The 24,134-nt window shown below is 38.0% G+C and overlaps 1 protein-coding gene across 2 annotated transcripts; it reads right to left on the bottom strand.

Moving 5' to 3' along the window:
• Positions 1–2,372: 2,372 nt before the first annotated feature.
• Positions 2,373–24,072, bottom strand: LOC127435470 (lamina-associated polypeptide 2-like). 2 transcript variants are annotated; one of them, XM_051689006.1, is made up of 6 exons: positions 23,495–24,072; positions 16,134–16,251; positions 15,415–15,564; positions 15,200–15,330; positions 5,153–5,256; positions 2,373–3,287 (listed from the first exon to the last, which is right to left on the bottom strand). In XM_051689006.1, the coding sequence occupies exons 1-6, from the start codon at positions 23,729–23,731 to the stop codon at positions 2,948–2,950; spliced, it is 1,080 nt and encodes a 359-aa protein (XP_051544966.1). In that variant the 5' UTR covers positions 23,732–24,072; the 3' UTR covers positions 2,373–2,947. The 2 variants fall into 2 exon arrangements, with proteins under 2 accessions (XP_051544966.1, XP_051544967.1); XM_051689007.1 differs by having other exon boundaries at positions 15,200–15,327.
• Between the last annotated feature and the right edge of the window lie 62 nt (positions 24,073–24,134).

Here is a 24,134-nt window from a genome sequence, read left to right as displayed (position 1 = left end):
CAACAATTCTTTTAACCCTAACTGATGCAGTGTGTAGCTTCTCATTTCTATAAACAACCATGTCAGAAGACATATTCTGTGGTTAAGGAAAAGATGTTACTGTGTTTCAGAAGGGGCAATGTATTGGCCTGCATCAAGCAAAGAAAACAACTAAGGATATTGCTGAAATCACTGGAATTGGGTTAAGAACTGTCCAATGCATTATTAATGCCTGGAAGGATAGTGTTGAACTGTCAGCTTCGTGGAAGAATAGTGATCGGAGATCACTAAAACGCTTTAAGTCACATCATAAAAAACAAATCATCAGTGAAAGTAAGAGCATTTCCACATGCACAATGCGACGAGAATGTATAAGATTGGGACTAAACAGCTGTGTGGCCACAAGAAAGGTGTTAGTGAGGCTAATTGGAAAAATCTACTTCTGTTTACTAGGGAGCATAAAGATTGGACTGTGGAGTAATGGAAATAGGTCATGTGGTCTGATGAGTCCAGATTTACCCTATTCCAAAGCGATGGGTGCATCAGGGTAAGAAGGGAAGCGCATGAAGCGATGCACCTGTCATGCATAGTGACCACTGTACAAGCCTCTGGAGGCAGTGTTATGATCTGGAGTATCTTCAGTTGGTCAGGTCTAGGCTCAGCAATGTTGTGTGGCAATAAATAAAGTCAGCTGATAACCTGAATGTAATGAATGACCAGGTTATCCCATCAATGGATTTTTTTTCCCCTGACAGCACAGGCATATTCCAGGATGGCAATGCTAAGATTCATCGGGCTGAAATTGTGAAAGAGTGGTTCAGAGAGCATGAGGAATCATTTTCACACATGAATTGGCCACCACAGAGTCCCGACCTTAAAGGAATAGTTCACCCAAAAATGAAAATTCTCTCATTATTCACTTACCCTGATGTCATCCCAGATGTGTTTGACTGTATTTCTTCAGCAGAACACAAATTAAGATTTTTAGAAGATAGAGTTCCGTCAGGTCCTTATAATGGAAGTACATGGGTGCCAGCACTTTGACGGTCTAAAAGTCATATTTAGGCAGCATAAAAGTAATCCATGTGACTCCAGTCGATCAGTGAATGTCTTCTGAAGCAAATCAATAATTAAACCGTTATTTACTTTTAAAAAGCGCTTCCTGCCAGCAGCTGACACGAAGCATGACATAAGCACGTCGGCATGTTCACCCGAGAATTCGGAAGCGGCGCTTATTTACAACAAAACAACAAATGTCACACGAGAGTTCGGCCATTTCAAACAACGTCAGAGCCCTGGATGGAAGCGCCAATTTAAAGTAAAAACATTTTAATTATCGACTTACATAAACATACCGATTCGCTTCAGAAGACATTCATTGATCGACTGGAGTCACATGGATTACTTTTATGCTGCTTAAATGTGACTTTTGGACCGTCAAAGTGCTGGCACCCATGTACTTCCATTATAAGGACCTGACAGAGCTCTATCTTCCTAAAATCTTAATTTGTGTTCTGCAGAGGAAAGACAGTCATACACATCTGGGATGGTATCAGGGTCAGTGAATAATGAGAGAATTTTCATGTTTGGGTGAACTATTCCTTCAAGCCCACTGAAAGTCTTTGGGATGTGCTGGAGAAGATTTTACGGAGTGGTTCGACTCTCCCATCATCAATACAAGATCTCTGCCAAAAATGTATGCAACTCTGGATGGAGATAAATGTTGCGATGTTGCATAAGGTACGACAAATGCCCGCCGTAATCAAAGCTAAAGGTGGTCCAACTAAATATTTGAGAATGCAACTTTTGTTTGGCCAGGCAGTTTATATACACATTCAAATAAACCAGCCTACTGAAATGAAGTTAGAATAAACAGCTTTATTTTATTTTTAGTTTTATGATTAAAAGTACTTGAACCCTCCCAACTCAAACCCTTCAACCCCACAAAATCATAAAAATGTAATACATATGCAGAATAATATTTTGTGGAATGTCTTGTAGTCCCAAAGTAAAAGAGCTTGGGATAAAGATTGGCACTTTTGTCCAATTCTACCAATTGTATACATCAAATATCAGAATCATTTGTACATTAAGATTTCTTTTGAAGCCACGAACTAAAAATAAAACAAATAAATTTGGTTACAGTTTTAAGTGATGTAGAAAGAATACATCTAATTTACATTTTAGCAGATGAGAAGTCAAACTGCCCTGTTCCTTTTAAAGCCACATTCCAAGTATTTTAAGTAAAAATGTTAAATGGTCTGTTGTTTCGTAAATTTTAAATTGGTCTTTTTCTACCGTTCAAATTAATTGCGGACATTTTAGGATTCATAAAACTGCACATAACTCTTTATTCAAAATCCTGAAACAATGATTCACCTTGTCTTCCAGAATACATTGCATATACAATTTATTGGAAATATTTGTATTTCAACAACAGATACATAAATACTACAAGTAGCATCAATGTTAAGATGAATACGGCATCTTTTAAGAGCTACATGTGAAAATAAATGCACATATTTGTCACAAGTAGACACTAAATTATGTTAAAGAAAACAAAAGGTAAATAGCCAAGTCTCCTTCAACACTTTGACTCCCACTCATTGACAGCACCAACATTAATTAGTAAAATAAAGTACAAATGAAATCAAACACATTCACAAACACACTCACTCACTCAACATGCAAAGGCAAGAAAAAACATGTTCATGACTCTAAGAGGTTCCTTTCTCTTAATATTAAAACCATGTTTCCTTCCTCTAAACCGATTCCGTTGGCAGAGGGTACGAACAGAGAACATGATGCAAAAGCATTGCTGTCCTTTATGAATCTACAAAGAATGCAGGTAAAGGTCCATGATTGTAATGGCTGCCGAGCCAGCGAAGTGTCGTACTGGCTGAGTATGACAGTGAGAGAGAGAGAGAAATGGGGGGGTGGGCAAAATCTGGGATGATTTGTATAACATTCACTTGCTGGTGCTATCATCTGCTCCACTTTGCTTGAAGAGTCCAACCTCATTAGTCTCCATGGCCTGGTAGACAAAGAACAGGAATCCAGCGACTGCACTGAGCAGCAGAAGCTGCACCCACACTGGCAGGCCACACCGTGCTCTGGTCTTCAGAGCAGGGGGCGCCAGAGGCTTGTAGGCGGTTAGAGGTACAGCGGCCACCCGTGGAACAGACCGGGTCTCTGTGTAGGAGGTGCTGGTTTCTCTGAGCTCTGCAAGATGGAAACGGGATTCGTCTAGCTTTGTATCAACTACAGGCCGGCCAGCTGCTCCTCTGATTGGTCGCCGACAGGTGGCACTAAGGAGGCAGATAAAGATGGGACGTAGACAAACAGAATAATTATACTTAGTTATTAGGAGCTTGACTGTTTAATTTGCATACTAGAAGTATTAGAAACAAGTTAATTTATCACACTTAATCCCAAATAATAAATGGCATGGCAATTAAATACAGGTTTGTGCACATTATATACAGTCAAGTAAAAAAAAAAAAAATAGGCTGACGATCAGTCAAACAAATAATTGCGATTGTGCCGATTATTTGTCCGTTTTAGGGCTTTCACGATTACGTCGATTAATTTTCATATAAGTCTTAAGGTGTACAGTATATGTGCTTTGATGCTTGAGATGTAATTCATATTTAACATGGAATTGTATTATAAAATAGTAATAAGATTTCCACGCCCCCTCTTTCCAAAAACCCGCACTCCAAAGATACCAAACTAGCTTTACTGAGACCGACACAGAGCAGAAGCAGTTGTCAAAAACAACAGCATAATAGCATCCTCAACTGACAACTGTTATGAACAACATGGCATAAAAAAATGGTATTAACCCTCAAAAATTTGCTGAAACTACAATATAATAAAAATGCTCAAAATGATTGACAGGCAGAAACAGACGGACACATTTTTGTTGAGTCTAGTGCTGTCACAGTGACCGGTGAGATATTTCATGAATATCTTTCAGGGAGTAGGAAAATGTTTTGCATACCTTTCAATGAAAAAAATGTATTAAATAAAAATAAAAGTGCTTACATCACCTTGAAAGATTTAAAAACGTTTGAATGACATGAAAAATAATATTTTAAATAAAATGTATCTAAATACTTGGTCCATTTTACCTTTCGAATCAGAAAACGTCTATGTTTGTACGCAAAACCGGACATTTGTGGGTATTCAAAATTTATAAATTAAATCTAATCAAAAGTTTTATAAAGTTTACACTGAGGTAATTAGTTTTTGCTAAACACCACAAGTTGTCACGTGAATACACAAGCCACGGTCAATGAACTTCTCTTATAGCACACATGAACGTGCAACGGAACTAAAACCTAACATATGCCTTCAGAAGACCTGGAATATGACACACGAGTCGCATGAACTATGTTTATGAGACTTTGGGGCAGGCTTATTTTCATTAACAAAAATGAAAACGAATGAAAAATTTTTGTTAACTAAAATTAAATAAGATAGGTATATTAGATAAACTAAAACGAAAAATCTTGCCTTGACAACTAAACATTTTTTTTTCTTCATATTTTTCATTTTGGTTTAATTTTTCTGCCCAAAATTATGAAAATATCAATATGGAGCAATATGAACTCATATATATTGAGAATGTTGCATTGCTTCTGTATACAATAAATAATATTATGGTTAAATATGTATATTTGCATAATTATTACTCTGTTGAAGAAATTAACTATTTCAGTAAATTTAACAGTACCACCAGAACTTCAGTGTGCTATAACTTAAGTTTTATTCAATTTTCACTTAGTCAGCTGAATTCATTCATTAGTCAATCCCTAAAACTCAAATGACTAAAACTGAAATAAAAATAACTAGAAATGTATAACAACAACAACAACTCTAAATAATATTTTTAATAAAAACAAATAAAAACTACAAAAAAGAATCAAGAAAAATACTAAAACTCAAATGAAAATAATATAAAATTAAAAAATAAAATAATAATAATACTATAACAACACTGGGGTCCTTTAAGTTTTAAAGTGAGTCTCTGTCAACTGCAATTAGAACATCTCACTTTGTGTTCCACATCAGAAACAATCATACTGGTTTGAACGACATGAGGGTGAGTAAATTATGAGAATTTAAATTTTTTTTGTTGAACTATTGCTTTAAAATCCTCCTTTCATACCTGATTCCTGTAGGAGTGTTGAGGTTTTCGTTGGGAAAGATCTCTTTAAGAACGTCTCTCTCTACCGTCCTTGGGGTCTGGTCAATAGCAGAAACCTTTTCGACCTGTACACAGACAAAAACAATGAGGTGGACACTGATCCAGCATTTAATGCTCTTAAACCTCTCAAGTGCTTCAATTCTGAAGATCCATGTTGTCAGATTTTCCTTCTCAGAAAAAGAAAAGACATTTTATCACACCACAGCTGTGTCTAACCAAAAGTGATAGGTATAGAGCTTTGTGCAACCCTACTCCATTATTAACAAGTGGAGTTCCCTCATGACCACTATATAAACTCAGCATAAAAGAAATGTCTTCTCACTTTCAACTGCTTTTATTTTCAGCAAACTTAACATGTGTAAATATTTGTATGAACACAAGGCACTTGCAAGTTCCCGGACATTTCTGGGGGGAATGGCCCTTGCCCTCACCCTCCGATCCAAAAGGTCCCAGATGTGCTCAATGGGATTGAGATCCGGGCTCTTCACTGGCCATGGCAGAACACTGACATTCCTGTCTAGCAGGAAATCACGCACAGAACGAGCAGTATGGCTGGTGGCATTATCATGCTGGAGGGTCATGTCAGGATGAGCCTGCAGGAAGGGTACCACATGAGGGAGGAGGATGTCTTCCCTGTAACGCACAGCGTTGAGATTGCGTGCAATGACAACAAGCTCAGTCCAATGATGCTGTGACACACCCCAGACCATGACGGACCCTCCACCTCCAAATCGATCCTACACCGAGGCCTGTACTCTGGAGCAACGCTCATTCCTTCGACGATAAATGCCATCACCCCTGGTGAGACAAAACCGTAACTCGTCAGTGAAGAGCACTTTTTGCCAGTCCTGTCTGGTCCAGCAAAGGTGGGTTTGTGCCCATAGGCGACATTGTTGCCGGTGATGTCTGGTAAGGACCTGCCTTACAACAGGTCTACAAGCCCTCAGTCCAGCCTCTCTCACCCTACTGTGGACAGTCTGGACACTGATGGAGGGATTGTGCGTTCTTGGTGTAGCTCGGGCAGTTGTTGTTGCCATCCTGTACCTGTCCCGCAGGTGTGATATTCGGATGTACCAATCCTGTGCAGGTTTCTTTTTTTACATGTGGTCTGCCACTGCGAGGATGATCAGCTGTCCTTCCTGTCTCCCTGTAGCACTGTCTTAGGTGTCTCACAGTACGGACATTGCAATTTATTGCCCTGGCCACATCTGCAGTCCTCATGCCTCCATGCAGCATGCCTAAGGCACGTTCACACAGATGAGCAGGGACCCTGGGCATCTTTCTTTTGATGTTTTTCAGAGTCAGTAGAAAGGTCTCTTTAGTGTCCTAAGTTTTTATAACTGTGACCTTAATTGCCTACCGTCTGTAAGCTGTTAGTGTCTTAACGACCGTTCCACAGGTGCATGTTCATTAATTGTTCAATGAACCATGAACAAGCATGTAAAACATTGTTTAAACCCTTTACAATAAAGATCTGTACAGTTATTTGGTTTTTTACTAAATTATATTTAAAATACAGTGTCCTGAAAAAGGGACGTTTCTTTTTTTGCTGAGTTTATATCTGTGAAAGCAGACTCTTTACTGATCATGGCATTACCATTGCAGTCTTCCGTCTAGCTGTCTGGCAGCTATCAAACCCTCGAACAGGAGTGACTGGGGAGAGGAAAGGGGTGATTTTGGTCTGCTTTATCTTGGGCTGGGTCTCTGGTGAGCCACAGCTCTCCTGATGAAGTGTGGTTAGATTCACACAAACTGTACATTTCAGCACTCATATACTCATAACATTTACTATAATAAAAACAAACAGTGTTTTACACCATGAAATGTAAAATGAAGAGAATAGAAAACAATTATCAATTGCAAACCTGGGAAAATTTAACGGACACAGGCATCAAGTCATCTGAAGCCATACTGTATGCAGAGTCCCTAAAAGACAGTGAGGGTGACAGGCAAGCCTCTCTTTGGCCATCACGGGTAGATGATAAATGACACATGTCAATCAAAGATTTAGAATGTTTGTTCTGACTCAAATGAGGCTGAATGTGTTTTGAAAGCTTGGGTACCAAGACCGACAAAGCCTTCAGAGAAGAGAAATTCTTAAAGTTATTATTAACCATTAAATGTTAATAAATCAGAAGTGCTCGGACGCATTTATCCATAGAGGCATACCACAGAAGCACGGCTCACAGGTCTACAGTTCAGTTTATCCTGCATACCATGGCCATCCACCTGAGATTAACAAAAATAACTTTTACACAGCCTCTCGTATGAATTAAGACTCACTGCATGTACAAAAGACAAAAACAAAGTAGTGCCTAGACCTCTAATACCTCCATTTGAAGAGAGTTGAAAGGGTTAACGAAGAAAGATGGAAGTGTATGTAGGAATCACCTCAATGCATGCAGTATTAAACAAGGAAACTAGTGGCTCTCGATTGGATGATCTAATCGGAGGGGAAGTGATGTCAGCTGCATTCTCATCAAACTACAAAGACCAGAGAGATTCAAAATTCAAATTGAGCTCAAACTGCCCCCAGGTAGGAAAATATTTTAATGTATTTAATAAGCCAGGTAATCAACATTTATATGAAAGAACAGCATACTGTTTTGCTGGACTGTCTGTATTGATAGTACTGAATCATGATGACTAACGATATGAACCTGAGAGAAAACATTCAATATTCTCTATAGAATAAATGGTGCAGTTTGTATTAGAAGTAGACCGATTCTACAGTATAACAGCAGCCTCTAGAGGTGAAATGATCTAGAAATCAAAAGACTAGTCTGTCTCTAACTTTTTCATCAATGACAATATTCATCCATATTTTATCCTCACTTCAATGTTTAGTGTTACTTTGATTTGATTAGGTGGAAACTTAGTCAAGCCCAGTCAACCCATACATCGTGTCTCCAGCTTCATATCTTGTGCACAATAAACCTATGTACTCAATTTGGTGAAATATAAACAAAAACGTTCATTTGGTGAATATATAAAACGCTTAATTTGGTAAATGCTTACATACATAGCATTGTAACAGAGCCAAGTCTCTGTCATTTTAAAATAAGAGTCACCCAGTGTGTTTCAGGCTTGTTTATAGTTAAAAGTCCTGCTTTATTATCATTATTGTTATTTTGGTTGAACAAACTGCATCTGGGATTTTATTCATTTAGTACTCTTGTTGCCTCTCTCTGCATTTCAATTTCCATACTTCCCTACTACATAGTATGCAAAAAACAGTATGCCAATGGAGTAGCATGTCTGAATCCTCGGTATTCATAGAGAAATACCCGGACGACCAACTATTTCCGCCGAGATTGTGAAGTGTGGATCAACTGGAGACTATACTATCCCATAATCCCTCGGGAGCTGAGAAGATGTTGCGTTCAAAATGCTGGATTTAAAAGAACGGTGGAGGACCGCGATTTGGATGGCTCTTTACAACTGTAAGTAATATATATACCGAGAAAGTTGTTCCTAGTGCTTAAATGGTGCTTGTTTCAAAACCAGAGTGGATTATTTTTGTGGTTATTGTTCACAAAAACCTTATGTCATATATTCAGGTCATGGGTCAATACCCACGTCCATGGATGAAATATGTCAGAAATCGATTTGTACCACTTGCATGCAACATACTGTTTTACCGTTGGAGAAGTGCATCCTTCATCAAATACACTACATACTCTGACAGTACACGATTTAGGATGCAGGGTCTATGTTTTTTTTTTTTTTTTATTAAAAAGCTATTGGCCAATTAATCAGTTATCAGCCTTTTCCACCACCTTAGTTATCGGTATTGGCAAAATCCACTGTCGTTCAACCTCTAGATTATATTTGTAATGTTGTGAAATTAAACAAAATCTCTAGTGTGCAAATGGATTGACACAAAATCCACCACGGGGTCAACAGATGCCACCTTGTCAATGGGAGCTTCCTCATGTAAACTGGACACAGTTGACTGGAAAGGAGAGCTGTGATGTTTAGGTGATTCGGACCAGTCAAACCCAGAGACAGAGGAGCGCTTTGAAGGTTTGGGTTCCTTTGGCACTGCCTTTAATATGAAACTATGAGTTACAAACACAAAGCACCAGATATGACCTGCATTAACAAGTTCATGTGTGAGGTTTCTGGCCGATACCTACTGAAGGGTTTGCTTTGATCCTCACCAGAGGAACAGAAACCTCCTTAACTATTGAGGGCTCAGAGAAATCCTAAAAGGCATACAATTTCCACAAAAACAAATTAAGCCGACAATCTGACTGAGAAGACTTTTTTTTTTCAACAGTCTCCAAAGATGTTTTATAAGGAACACCTTGTAAGTTGGAGCAGCCTCTTTCAAATCAGGCCGAAATGAATGAACTGGTGCACTGCGTCGTTTCAGAGATTCAGTCTTAGATGAGAGCCTTGATGTCTTGTCTGCGAGTAGAGGCCTGGGCTCCTTTCTTACTGCCTTTAATATGGATAAATACGTCGGTTCTTGAGACCAGGATAATAATTTAGACTATTAGATAGTGCTTACAAGGCAGCACTGCATTGATATTCCTCAAACATTCTGGGCTGAATGATTAATCGAAATAAAATCGAAATCGCAACATCACGTAGTGCGTTTATCAAACTGCAAAGGCTGCGATTAAATTAAATAGTCTGCATGCACTGCTCACTGCGCTTGCTGTATGTGTGCAGCTCTGTTCTCTTTACACATATACTCAAAGCTCGCAAGATGCTAATGAGTTGAGGGCATCAAATTTACAGCGATCTAGATTCACTAATTGCACATTTGCGTAACTCCACATATGCTTGGCCGCTAAAAATGACTCCCAATCTAAAGTAACCTCATAATATCGGGGTTTTGTGGACAGAAGAGTGGACGTGAGTATTTCTCTGAATTAAATAGCATTGGGAAATCTTGTGCAAACAGAAACTAAATCTTCCACCAAAATAAAGGCTTACAGGTTTATCCTGACCACAAAGCAATGCTGCAAGCAGGTTAAGAAAATAACAAATATTTGTCCTGTTTTATAATAATATGGTACCATTTTATAAAATAATTCCTATTATTATTATTATACAAAAATTTATTTCCATAATTTCCAAGAAAGAAAAGTGGGCTGCGACCTCATCACAAAGTGGACAAAAACAAGTAAACAAGTGAACAGATAAACTGTAAGGATGATGTGAATGATTTAAAGTTGATTAAAGTATACATTAGAAGATTATTGCAAAATTAGCTAAGGGAGTTTAGGGAGACCAACTTGATTTAGTCATTTGCATTGCTTTGTGGGTAGTTGCTGCAGAGCCAATTTGCCGTGGTTTGATGTCCTGAAGAGAATTAAGGCAATCTCAGAGCACGTCTGTCTTTAAAGGTTTATTAATTATTGTTACAAATAAATTCGCCTACAGAGAAAATGAATGGGACTTTTTCCTTCTAGAGCCAAATTGTTACGCTTAATTCAGCCCAAACAACTCAATAAGTTTAAGATTAATGTTTGTTTAAATCTCCCATTGATTACACTGATAGAATGGTTAACATTCATCATAATATTTGCATACCGACTTGAGATCTTCCATTATACATCAATTTGAATGGAGTTGAGATCGGTCTTGTTTTCCTTGGATATATTTCCTTTTAGATTAAAGCCACCTTTACACTTCACAGCAACTGTGTGTTGATTCTTATATATGCAGCTAACAAAAAACAAGACACACATAGAGTATTTGAGACAACGGTAAAATGGCTCCAATGCAGCATTTCAATTACAAAGAACCAAAGTATAATACCTAAGCTTACACAAAACTAACACTAATTTATTGCTGCCTTGCAAGCACTGGTATTTCCTTCAGGAAATGCAAATCTAGTGATATTTGTACAATTTTTAGGAAACCTACCATAGGCCCTGTTCTTCTCCTGTCTTTGGAAACAGGAAAGAACTCTGCAGGTGAGAGCTCAGAGTTTTCCTGAAAACACCACACAAAAACAACAACCTCAAGTACTACTGAGTAACAAATTATGTAACTACAATGAAGCACCTCATCTAATCAGTAATCCAAGCGCACCTTGTGCACATCCCAAAATGGTTTTATAACCCCTTCATCACCATAGTGAGCAAACATTCAGAAACCAGGTGATGTACAAAAATAAAGCGACAGATTGAGTTACGGTGTCGTCACTGGCGGGGACCGCCTGATCTGGCCTGCGAGACAATCTCTTGGGTTTTCTCTTAACATTCAAGACTGGCCAGTCTTCATGCTCATCTTCCTCATCATCCTCCTCCTCCTCCTCCTCCAACAAATCACAAAACAACAAAAAATCTAGAATTTCTTGTACAAAGTTGTTGATCAATTTTCAACTGCAGCAGGTCAACAGGTCAGATATTTTCTGAGGTTCAACAGCAGATGGCACTGCTATACACTGAACAGATAATGTGGGAAAATATGGAGGTCGTATGGGAAAAACAATACATTTTTAGAGGGCTGATTCTCAGCTGACAAATCTTTCTACAGGAGAACAGGACATCTCAATTCAAAATTCAAGAGTCGAAAACGTCAAACCTGTTTACACCACCAAATTTGGACACACCTCTATTATTACTATTTTCCACACTTAAAATAAAAGTCATCAAACTTGTGAAGTAACAAATGGAAGTATGGGAATTATGTGGTGAACAAAACTATTTTAGCTTCTTTACAGTAGCCACCCTTTGTCTAGATTACAGCTCTGCACAATCTGACCATTCTCTCAACCAACTTCGTGAGGTGCCACCTGCTTTTTAAACCGTACTGAAGAAGTTCCCATGTGTGATGGGCACATATTGGCAGCTTTTCCTTTACCATACACTCCAACACATGAACATAAGAAACATGAATACTCACCTTTGTTCAAACAAGTGTAGTTTAATAATGTTGAAATTATAGCAAGTATGCAATTATTTAAATGTGGGGCATTTGGACAGACAACACCCACAGCAAACAATCTTAGTCTTGTCACCACCTGCAGCTGGTTAGATCTATTCTGAGGTTCAACAGCAGGTGGCGATGCTGAACAGCTAAAACAGTGAGGAAAATTGCAAGGTGGGGCATCATAAAAAGGGGGCATTTTAGGTGGCTAATTTTTGACTAATGCATATAGTGGACAAATGTTTCTAGGAGATCCAAACATTTAGTCGAAATGGTTTAATTTTAAAACTATTTACAGTCATTTAGAGGTGACCTTAATAAAACGGTTTAGGAAGTTGAAGTAGAGCTATAGGGTTGAGTTCTATGTAAAGTCACACAAGAATGAGAAAGCCAAGTATATATGGAGGAAGGGAGGCAATAAGATAAAAGAGGATTCAAGTCTGTGCTCAGCTAAAGTGAAAAAGAAGAGATATGAGACAGTGGGGGCTGCAAGTTGCAAATTAAATCATTTGAACCCTAAATATCTGTGACGAGGAATGAGGATCTAAGTGCGGCTTTAATAAAAAAAAAAAAAGATGAACAAAGTAACTCGGGAAACCAAGCACAGAACATGACAACACATGTAAAGACTGACAAAGAAACCAGAGGAAACAAGGGCTTAAATACACATTGGGAAACAAGGAAACCAGGAACACCTGGGGAAACAATCAGGGGAAAACCAATCATAAAATGAAACTACAAAAGGACTACAAACTAACAGGAAACAGGAACTAAACAAGAATTTCAACATAAGTCAACACAAAAACAGGGAATGTGTGACAATATCTTCAGTCCGCATACAGATTTGTTTAATTTACCAGGTAGTCACAACTAGTGACATATTGGTCAGGCCAATTGACTGGATTATTAACATTGGATAATGTACATTTTCTGTTTTCAGATATTTTTAAATTAATTTTAAGTAAATATTGTGTGCAATAAATGTTTAATTTCAGCAATTGAATCTCATTTGCCATCATTATATTGTACCATATATATTTGTAAAATACATTATGCAACAGCTAGTTTCAGTCCTCGAATCTGACTGGATGAGTGGCGTTCCAAGAATGCGGATATATAAAGTCCAACAGCACATTCACTATTTATATCACTCTGCTTCTCAGTGTTCATGGCTTTCAAAATAGTGGTAGGGATTTTTGATTCACTGTTCATTTTGATTTCATTTACTGATTTGTCCAGTGAACATTTCTGGATTTTCCATATTTACTTCAGTAGGTGATGACAAATTAGAGTCGTTTACGTTATAAGCGAGTCATTCAATCATTGACTCAACTGATTTGTTAACAGTCATTCACCACCAAAAAAATGGAACTGAACTAGAGAAAATTGTTTACTTAAAAGATTTGTTCAAAAACACTGATTCAATTTATGAATGAAACACTAGTTCAAAACGGAGTATGAATGCAGTGAAAAGAGTGCTGTTATGCTTGATGCTTTAGCTTCTTTTATTTTCACTGGTGGAGAAGAAATGCATGAACTAACTTGTCAATTATATCTACTATTATTAGGGTAAATTACATGATGGTTATTTTTTGTCCAGATCAATTAAATTATTAAAAAATACATAAATGCAATTCACGCAAACAATTACTTGAATATACCTCTTCTATGATTAAACATTTTTCCATTTCTATTTTCAGGTTCATTTTATCATTTTGATATTTTTTCTGGGGCTTAAAGTAAAAATGTCATGTGATGCAGCCATCCAGAGACAGTAATAAAAAATAAAAAAATAAGTAAAAATGCAAGTCTTGCAAAAAATGCAGTCATATGGCATAACCAACATGTAGGTTGCCATTTTGTTGTTTGTTGAAAAAAAAAAAGAAAAAAGAAAAAAAAGAAAACAAAGGACCCCTTTAGAACCTCATGACTGTGTGAAGAAATAATAATAATAATAAAATTAAAAAATTAGAAAGAATATTTGGAATTTTATGAAGTCACATTTTGTTTAGGTCATGTGATGTAACCCTGAGAAAACTTCTTAATATTTGTGACTCAAATTCGTATTTATTAAAAAAATTAAAAAAATAAAAAATAAAAAATGTATTTGAAAACATTTTTTTAAATTAAAGTTGTGTACACTCAACGTGCAAGTATGATGATTACACCACATGACATTTTTTTAAGTCATTAAAACAATTTATTTGCAGAATTGCTTTTTAATTTGGAAACCAAATTGGACACACAGATTACATTTCTACAAACTTGACGTGTGTTTTATAGTAGATTGTATGTATTTTTTTATTTTATTTTATCCCCTTTTCTCCCAATTTTGAATGCCCAATTCCCACTACTTACTAGGTCCTCGTGGTGGCATGGTTACTCACCTCAATCCGGGTGGCGGTGGACAAGTCTCAGTTTCCTCCGCTTCTGAGACAGTCAATCTGCTCATCTTATCATGTGGCTCGCTGTGCATAACACCGGAGAATCACAGCACTAGAGGCTCATGCTACTCTCTGCGATCCACACACAACTTACCACACGCCCCATTGAGAGCGAGAACCCCTAATCACGACCACTAGCGGGTTACTGCATGTGACTCTACCCTCCCTAGCAACCGGGCCAATTTGTTTGCTTAGGAGACCTGGCTGGAGTCACTCAGCACGCCTTGGATTCGAACTCACGACTCCAGGTGTGGTAGTCAGTGTCAATAGTCGCTGAACTACCCAGGCCCCTTACACTAGATTGTTAAATGATTTCTCATTTTTATAACCTCAGACAAACTTATTTGTCAATAACCCATTAACTTATTTGCTAAAATGCAAGCAATATCACACTGGCAATCATGCCGTTTTTCTGTTTATCAACACCCTTTGTGTAATTTTACTTAATTGGCATACACATCAGCCAACATTCTCTCTAGATATTGTAGACAGTATCAGTCAACCGCTTGTCACCCCTCATTTCCTTTGTTTCAGGTAAATGGTTTGTGCAGTTTGACACAAACGTGACTAGAGATTTTGGCTAGTGACCGTTTACCTCAGATTTGGCACAGAGTCAAAATATACTCTGTGCGAAAGAAAGAGAGAGAACACAATGCAGCAATTTCTTCCTTACCCTGTTGTGCTGGCTACTGCGTGTTCTGGTGGTCACTGGCGTTTTCCCCCTGCTCCTGACTAGCCTCTCCACAACTGGAATGGGTTCTGCATCCACTTCTGGTTCGGGCACAGACACAGGGGCTGGTGCTTCTGATGAACAGTCAAAAGAACATCTGACACAATGGTCTTCACAAGACATTGCTGCTCAAGACATCAAATCTGTCCATCTGTTACCTTCGTCCTTGTCACTGTATTGGTCTGAGTCTGTGTTGCCATTCTGGTTGCCGTCTATCTGTGTTAAGTCTGAGGTTGGGGCCACTGCTTCAGGAGGGCCCTGATCCAACAATTTCTGAAGTTTTTTCTCATAGACTTTACGAGTGGATGCTGATGTGAGGACAACATTGGTCAGAACAGGTCAAAACAGCTAAATTCTACTGAGCATGTTGACTATAATGGGTGAAATCATTGTTGTTTCATATAAAGCATTAAAATTGATGTCTCTTTGACATCATGAAAAGCAGGAGATTAAATCTAACCCTCTCCTATTCTTAACAAGCAGTGAGGGGGAAAAAAGACTACCTTATCTGAGGAACTTTCCAAGATGATCCATTTAAGACATTGAAACTATTCAGACCAGAGTTGGCCAAAGGAAAAACACGCAAAACTACATGCCTGGTAAAAACTACTGATTTACTGATAACACTGGAAGACAATGTGGATAGTTCCAGAAACGAAATCCTTATTAGTTGCTGTTTTTAAAGCTGAGTGATGAAACAAGATTACATTTGCGATAGTCATTTTTACAGACAACTTTCTATAGCCCACCTAAAGTTACATCAATGTCTAGAGATATTCAAGATAAGTAAAAGGCTTTGATCAGTTACACCATTAGTGCACATTTCTCTTTGTTACACCTTAGTAATATCTGAGTTTCAATTTTAAAAGTGGCTCACCAACAATGGGTCCAGCATTCGAACCATACTTCAGTAAAAGGTCTTTCAAACCCTCATTGCTCAATTCAGTGACATCAATATCCTCTGGACGAACTTTGTCTGTTTTCCTGGTGGCTTTCTGTGAGGAAGAGAGGCACATCAACATTACAATACTATTCAGCAACTTTATATATTTATTTCCACTAAATATTCACATGGTGTTGTTAATGAATGCACTGCAATGTACTGCAGACCTGTAGTAATTTGTCAAGATGACATAATGGCGAGTTAGTTGAACTTGTTGAAGCAACAGGTGTCTTAACATGACTGACAGGCTTATAATTACACACGAGTAAGTGAACTTGGTACCCTGCTTGCACATAAACTCTAGCAAGTTTAAAGTGAAAATCTGAGTACATTCTTTTACATCCCCCAGCCTGCTTTGAGAAGCTATAACTACATGAGAAACAGCACAGAACCAACAGGGTGGAGTAAGAGATCAAGCTCATGTGAAGTAAACCTAACATGTAAATTCAAGAGCAAATGTTATTCTGGATAAACACAGATAGAGTTAACTAACTACACACAGACCACAACAAATGCCATCCAATGAGATGCGATTAAATGATAGTCAGTAATGCATAAGCAAAGTTATGGTGGGACAAACCACGAGCAAATCTAGCCACATTCCCTGGAATCAAGCCCTACTTTGCAAACGCAAGCATGTGACAGAGTAGAAATTGTAAAAACAAGGGAGTGAATGGGAGGAGATCATGAAGGCATTGGCTTCAGTTTCACTGTAGGGGCCTTTACTGGGGCCGATTTGGAGCGATGCCTTCTCAAATGACTTTTATAAATCGCAGCATTCTAGCAGGATGGAGGGAAAAACGCTTTTCCTTTGGCCATGATTGAACAACACCCTGAAGCTCATAAAGTGTCTGCAAATGTCAGACTCAGCACTAGATATGCAGGTTAAAATGGGGCCCCATGAACAAAATATGGGTTTATATAGAAAAACTGTTATGACCAATGTATTTGATTAAAGGTGCACTCAGTAATTTTTTCCTCAATAAAAAAAGTTTAACTCTTAAAAGATATGAATTGTAATTTTGCTATAAATGCAGAAAATCATGACCACATGAAGACTCCAGTCATATCAGTAACCTTATAAAAGCTGTTTTATTCCACATGGAGAGGGTCCGCACACAGGGGCTGCCGTGTTAGAATCACATGACCAGACGAATACTACTCACTTTATCTCAGTAACTGTCCTGTTATTTGACAATTTTACTCATTGATTAAAGTAATCATGGCTGACTGTGAATACTAAACTTCTACAATGGCATCTGAAACTGAAAACTATTGATTTTAAATGATGCCGCATCCAAGCCGCTAGGTGTCAGTGTAAGTAACACAAAGACAAAAGTTACTGAGTGCACCTTTAAACCATTATTGCATGCATGTTGAAAGCAATGTTAACCCTTAAATCATGGTTCATTAAAAACGTAGCCTACTTATTGTCTGTTGAGGTCAAATTTGATCCATAACATCAAATGTGTGTACCCTCCCTTTAAAAAAAATTTAATAACACTAAGTTCACTAAAGTAAAAACACTAAAGTTATGCATTTCTTTTGGGATTTTATTGTATTTTTTTTTTTAAACTTATTTATCGCCAATTACTAAATTACTCCACATGTGTTAATGTGTCAAAATGTGTCATGCAATGATGCCACAATATACTTAGTCAAACCTGACCATGCTGTTACAAAGAAATTCATAGAGTAAGCATTCTGTTACCTATCATTTATTTCAAACATCCAAATTCTAGCATAAATAGGGTTGGGAGAAATAAAATGTATTTAGCCTGATATGAAAACAACGGAAGTCAATGAAATGTCCAACCAATATAGCAAAAACAAAGATGCTTGTGTGTTTGTGTTCTGCATTGTGGATGTGTTATATTCTCACTCAATTTCTGTGTGTGTTTGTTCTGCATTGAGACTGATTTATTGATTTTATATGACAAATTTAAAAAATATTGCTCTGTGTTTTAGTCCACCCATTCATTTTCAACTGCAGGTCAAATTTGACCCGAACTTGATGAGTGTTGCACTGTTTGATAAAACCACCTAGAATCATCATGTTTAGATGCAGGGTCTGAAATGAACACCTGCCAAGCACCAAATGCGGGTAAAATGTATATTTGGCGGGTACATTTTCTATTTGGCTGATGAATTTCAGTGTAACACGGCACTCTGATGGGTGCCTTTTCCTTTCTATCACGATTCGTGTCCATTGGTGCGTTGTGAGCGAAGCAGGAGATTTTCAATACATTCCAAAACGCCCGCTTCGCTCACCACGAACCAGTGGACACACAGCATCAGATAGTGTCAGCTTGTCAAATAATGTAACATGCTCCAGTTGTCCTCAAGGGGGCTCTTTAAGCCTGCAGTCAGTAAGGTTGCAGGTGTTGACACAGAACAGCTCTCATTAGCTAGTCCCGCTGCTTACTGATAGTCTCAGTTAGCAGTAAAACTATAAGCAAGATGAAAGTAAGGTTCAGGATTTCCACTGGATGTGCAAGTAAGTTTGAATAACCCACCACTACACATACAAATTCTCTGGTAATGGTAACATTATAATACAGGAACCAAATGATGTTTGGTTTCATTAATGTTTCTTGAACTTGTATTTTTCCGGCAATGCAAACAGAAAACCAGACTAAAATACTCAATGTTTCCTGTACTACCATTAAGAGGCGCAGCAACCCTCACTGCTATTAAATTTACAGAGCGAGACAAAGCGCTACCAATATAGATCAATTTTCAACCAAATCACTCTTTTGAGCTGGTTCTTTTGAATATACAGCGCAAGACATACTGTATAGCGCTACCAGTGTAGTCTGACTAACAAACTACTATTGAGCCAGTTCTTTTTAATCTACTACACAAGACATAACACACGACAGTGCAGTCTGATTCCCAACAAATGACTCTGGAGTCAGTTCTTTTTAGTATTGGTCAACCGTTATGGGTTTTTTAATAGCCGAAGCCGATATCCTGAGAGCAGGGTGGCCGATACAATGCCGATATATCACACAATTTAATATAGTAAAATAACAAACAGAAAATTGCTAAAAAATAAAACTCTTATTTAGCACTATATTTACTCAATTTCACACAAAACTTTGTAAAAAAGAATCTAAAAAAATAATATTGCATTTTAAATGGTAGATAGCAGTTTCTTCTGATTTCTGTTTAGTCATCAAATTTTAGTAATTTATTTGCACATGAAGAAATTGTTACTATATTAGGAAGAAGGAAATAACAGTACACACAGTAGTCCAGCAACCATGGATGGTATGTCTACGTTAGCAATCGCATTTACTCAGAAATACTAAATCAAACCAATTGTACATACAGTGCATAGTGAAAAAGACATTTACTCATAGCACATGAAACACTTTCACCTTGAATATGCACCAAAGACTATTTAGCAGAGACGGGCCACTTCTATTAAAATGAATGGGAGAAACTGGAACGCTCAACCAAGAGACTCTCGCGCCCAATGGTCAATGGATATAGATAGGTAGTCCCGCCTTACAGGTAAACGAGCCAATCACCCTTTAGATACAGACATCGCCTGTCAATCAACTCAAGAATGTGCATGCGCATTAGCTATACAAGTGTTTTTTTAGCATAATCTGAGGTAAAGCAGCACCATTTATGATACCAGTGTTGTCAGATTTTACTGCTGATTTGAAATATGTTCTTTGATCGTAATCTTGACCAACCATTTTGGAGATTTCGGTCTTTCCCCATTCAAGTAGATAGGAGCTGCACTGTCATGACTGGAAATAGCCTCCTGAGAGCGTTCCAAACATGGTCGAAAGTGGACTGATTTGCTAGAAAGACTTTGGTTGCACTCACATGCTCAGCGAGCAGCTGCAATCTCCTGACAGTTTAAACAGCCTGGATCGTCTGCTTGGATTGTGACCACTGACCATCATGATTTATAATCAGATGAACTTTTGATCCTGACGTTTTGATTCTGGCTGATAGAATACACGCTTCAGAGGAAGATATTAGAGGAGCGCTCGACGGGAAGAAAACGCTGGATTTTCGTGAGGTTCATGAATTACATCTGTTTAAACGAGATATCTGCATATTTGCAAATGGTATGCAATAGAAGTTTTATTGATATTTGCCTTTTATCATTATAAAAGAAAGTTAAAAGTTAAAGGGAACTGCTGAGCAGAGGCTGACAGAATATGTGCTTTAGAGGTAAATAAATGAGTGCTCCACAGGATGCTGGATCTGCTCAAGTTGTGTGAAGTTGGTTTATTACATCTGTTTAAACGAGATATGTGCATTTTAGCAGACGGTATATATGATATTCGTTTATTGATATTTGCCTTTTTATCATTAGACAAGACAGTTAAAAGTTACAAGGAACTGTTGAGGAGAGAGAGGAAGAATGAAACAGATGAGCACTTTAACATTATGAGCTCAAACGCGTCTGCCACGGCTCTGATATGCATACCGTTTATATGGCACTGTGTTGCACAGTGGTCTATTATTGTAGTAACATGATGCACATAACAACAAAACGAACTGTGACTGGTCGTTTACATGTATCAGTGCAAACAGGCGATTTTTGGCGCCCTCAAGAAAAAAAAAAATCTGCCAAAAAGGAAACTATCGGCCGATGCAGACAATTAAAAAAGTCAGAATAATGGCCCATTTGTCGGCCTTTGCGATATCTCGGTCAACCACTACTTTTTAGTGAATCAAAAAGATTTTAATTAACTTTTCTTGTATAAAATGGTCCTCATTACTAAAAGGTATTTTTAGTTCAGTTCCAAAGACAGGTTTTTATTTATTGGACAATGTGTGATGAAACTGAGGGACTACAATTTGCTGATCTCAAAATAAGCACTGTTTTTGACTGCAATTTGCCATGCCATTTTGCATCACATTTGGTGTGAAATGCCCTTTACATGGCAGAATCTAATAGAATCAGCACTAACTTCACATTTAAACTGCATAGGAGAGATAGCCTTTAATGAATCCGCTGTCAATTACACAAGTTATTCTAAAATGCTACAGGATTTTGGTATGTCAGCATTGTCTAAATCCTGAGCTTAAGTGTGTGGCTTCAAATCAAACCGAGCAGCACGCTGTCAGTGCACATGGTTCAGTGTTTATGTCAGCTCGACCACTGCTCTGGAAATTTGCACTTAAGAGGCATGTTGGTTACCCACAATTTGCTCTATTGTGGCTCTTGCATCACGACTCCAAAACCAACCCGTTTTATTGGAACACAAAATAGCATAACTAACCCTGGTTAAAAACTCACAACTACGACTAGTGCATTCAGGTGAACAGTGCTATTGAAGATCTTGACATGAGTGCCAACATATATATGGACCCTATGGATTCTTGGACTCTGAACTATGGTATTTGCAGCAATTAAAACATACCAGAGATGAAGTATGTGTGTGACGCACTTCTTGTCATCGGAGACCAAAATGGTACAAAACTTCAAAGAAGGCAAAGCCTACACACATCTGGCAGTCAAAGCAAGAATTCCTCTTCACAAGAAAGTATTTCCTCAATAAAGGGACCAAACCCACAATGAAAACTGCTCCAAGTTATCCTACAACTCTCAGACCGAGACAGGAAAAAGAAGAATTTGCTGACTTCCTGCTCACTCATTCATGTGATTTGTTTACAAAAACACAATAGTTTTTCATACCCAATAAATACAGGCTCTGGCTCATATTAGGTGCTGAAAAAACATCTCAACAGAGCGTGGAGAGATGAAGATGGGAGTTAATGACTCGGAAACGCCCATGAAGAAAAATTTCACAAAGACAGGCCATCCTACCTCATCCACTGGCATTCATTGGACTCGAGTACAAAGAAGTGCCCATGCCCACTTTAACATAATACAACTCTTTTAAAACATAACAGGACTCTTGTTTAGTTGTGTGGGAAGAGGGCTGAGGTAATTCAGTTGGCTGAATAAACAGAATTAACTCAAAACTTCTTATTCACTCTGGATAGTCTCTTGATAAATGGCCAAAAAATTGGACACACCTTCATACCTGATAAAAACAAAAGATGAAGACCAGGTATGGCATTGCTTTGCCAAAGAAGCATAAATACCATTATGTGAAATATATCATGAAGCTGGGGCCTTTATGTTTACTGTGACTTAAAGCTATGGACACGCCTTAAACAGATGTGTAATAGAAATAGCGCACAGCATCCACATTATTAAGAGATTTCCGTTGACTCTAAACACTCTCTCAATGAATCAAACTTTTAATATTTAAGTGTGAAACGGACGGTCGGCCATTTGTAATGTTTACAAGCAGCATGCCGGTTTGTTTTCATTGAGACAGCGCACACATGCCATTTAATCACTATGATCTCATGAATCACCTCATTTAACTCTGATAAACACGCTTCCAGAAAGCGCGGGAGAAATGTATCCAGTAACAATCAATCAAAGGGATTTTAAACATCACTGTGACGTTATCATAGATCGCTACAAACTATCCAAAAACTGAAGGATTCGAATCATTTCCCGCCAATAGCATCGAGAAGTCCAATTCCTTTCAACAAATCGGTTCGTTCGGATAGTTCGTTTCATTACACCGATTCACAAACGAGTACTCTTTTTTTTTATTTTTTTTTATGTATATACATATAATCTCTGCGTTTATTTCTTTTATATATTACGTCAGATATTGTTTACTGTTCCAACATTATTGTTTACAACGTTAATAACATTACTAACAACAGTGTTATCAATGTTATGGCCATTATTTTAGCCAGTGTCACTGTTTTAACGTATAGTCAGCAATTGTTTTATATACCGTATATGTGTTCTTGTTTTTACTTGTGTACTTTGTTAAATGTTACAATGTTTCATGCTGCCATTTTTTGCCTGGCCACTCTGAAATGAGATTTTAACCTCATGAGACTAACCTGGTAATATAAAGGTATAAGTAGATACATAAATACAAATGATTAATAATAATTATTCTTATTTTGTTATCAACAATTAGCCTACTCCTAAACAGTTATGCCTCACAGATATGGGTGATCTACCAAATCGATTCGACCGAGTCATCAAAAAGAATCGGTTCAAACGAACAACTCATTCGCGAATCGGAAATCACTACCCTCCACCACTATGTTGAAACTTCTACCCTACAAATATGTTAAGTTGTTCTGTTTAAAATGTTTTGGGAGAAAATTAAAGCAGCAAATTAAACGAACTGCAGCAATCCGTCCGAATCTTTCTTTGCGCGTTCACAAGCAAATCAAAGCAAATCAAGAACGAAAACAAAAGAAAAGCATCAACACACCCTGCCGGAGCGGCTCTTGTTGGATATCACGGGAGCTGGAGGCAGTTCCTCGTCGCTGGAGAAGACATCTGGAGAGTCGCTGCTCTTTTTGTTTTGCGCGGTCAGATTCTTCAAGTACAGCTGCACGTACACGTCCTTCTTCTGGTCGCCGTTTGGCAGAGCCACACTATGGGCCAGTAATGCACTTTTGAGCTTATCTTTGGTGAGCACGGACGGGTCTTCCAGAAATTCCGACATGTTTGCTCTTCTCTATCGCACCGCTACTAGCTCGAGCAAGAGGACACTATCGCTGGCTGAGACCAATTTCTTTTATGGCATCAGTGACCATCTTAGGAGAGAGACCCCTATTGGATGCATACGGCAGAAAGAAACGTTCGGATTGGTAGAGTAAATTTAAAAGCGCTGGTGATAAACTGGTTGACCGAATCGAACCGTATGTTTATAGGAGAATCAGTCACTACATGTGCGTTTTGTTGTTCATTGGAATGTAATATGAACATATCACGAAAGGGGGCAGACAGAATTAATCCAGCTTGGTTCATGGGCTAGAAAAAAGCCATCTACTGGTGGACTGATGGACAATTCATGTCGCAGGCATTGAAATGATCTGTGCATGTACATTTAGATTAAATCATCTGCT

The sequence above is a fragment of the Myxocyprinus asiaticus genome, chromosome 45 (assembly GCF_019703515.2).
Source record: "Myxocyprinus asiaticus isolate MX2 ecotype Aquarium Trade chromosome 45, UBuf_Myxa_2, whole genome shotgun sequence".
NCBI lineage: Eukaryota > Metazoa > Chordata > Actinopteri > Cypriniformes > Catostomidae > Myxocyprinus > Myxocyprinus asiaticus.
This window is presented reverse-complemented; position numbering and strand designations above follow the sequence as displayed.

Coding starts and splice junctions, on each gene's coding strand:
- LOC127435470 (XM_051689006.1), bottom strand. CDS start 23,731: ATGTCGGAATTTCTGGAAGACCCGTCCGTGCTCACCAAAGATAAGCTC. Junction 16,252..23,494: donor ACAAGAGCCGCTCCGGCAGG/GTGTGTTGATGC, acceptor TCTTCCTCACAG/AAAGCCACCAGGAAAACAGA. Junction 15,565..16,133: donor GAATGCTGGACCCATTGTTG/GTGAGCCACTTT, acceptor TCCTCACATCAG/CATCCACTCGTAAAGTCTAT.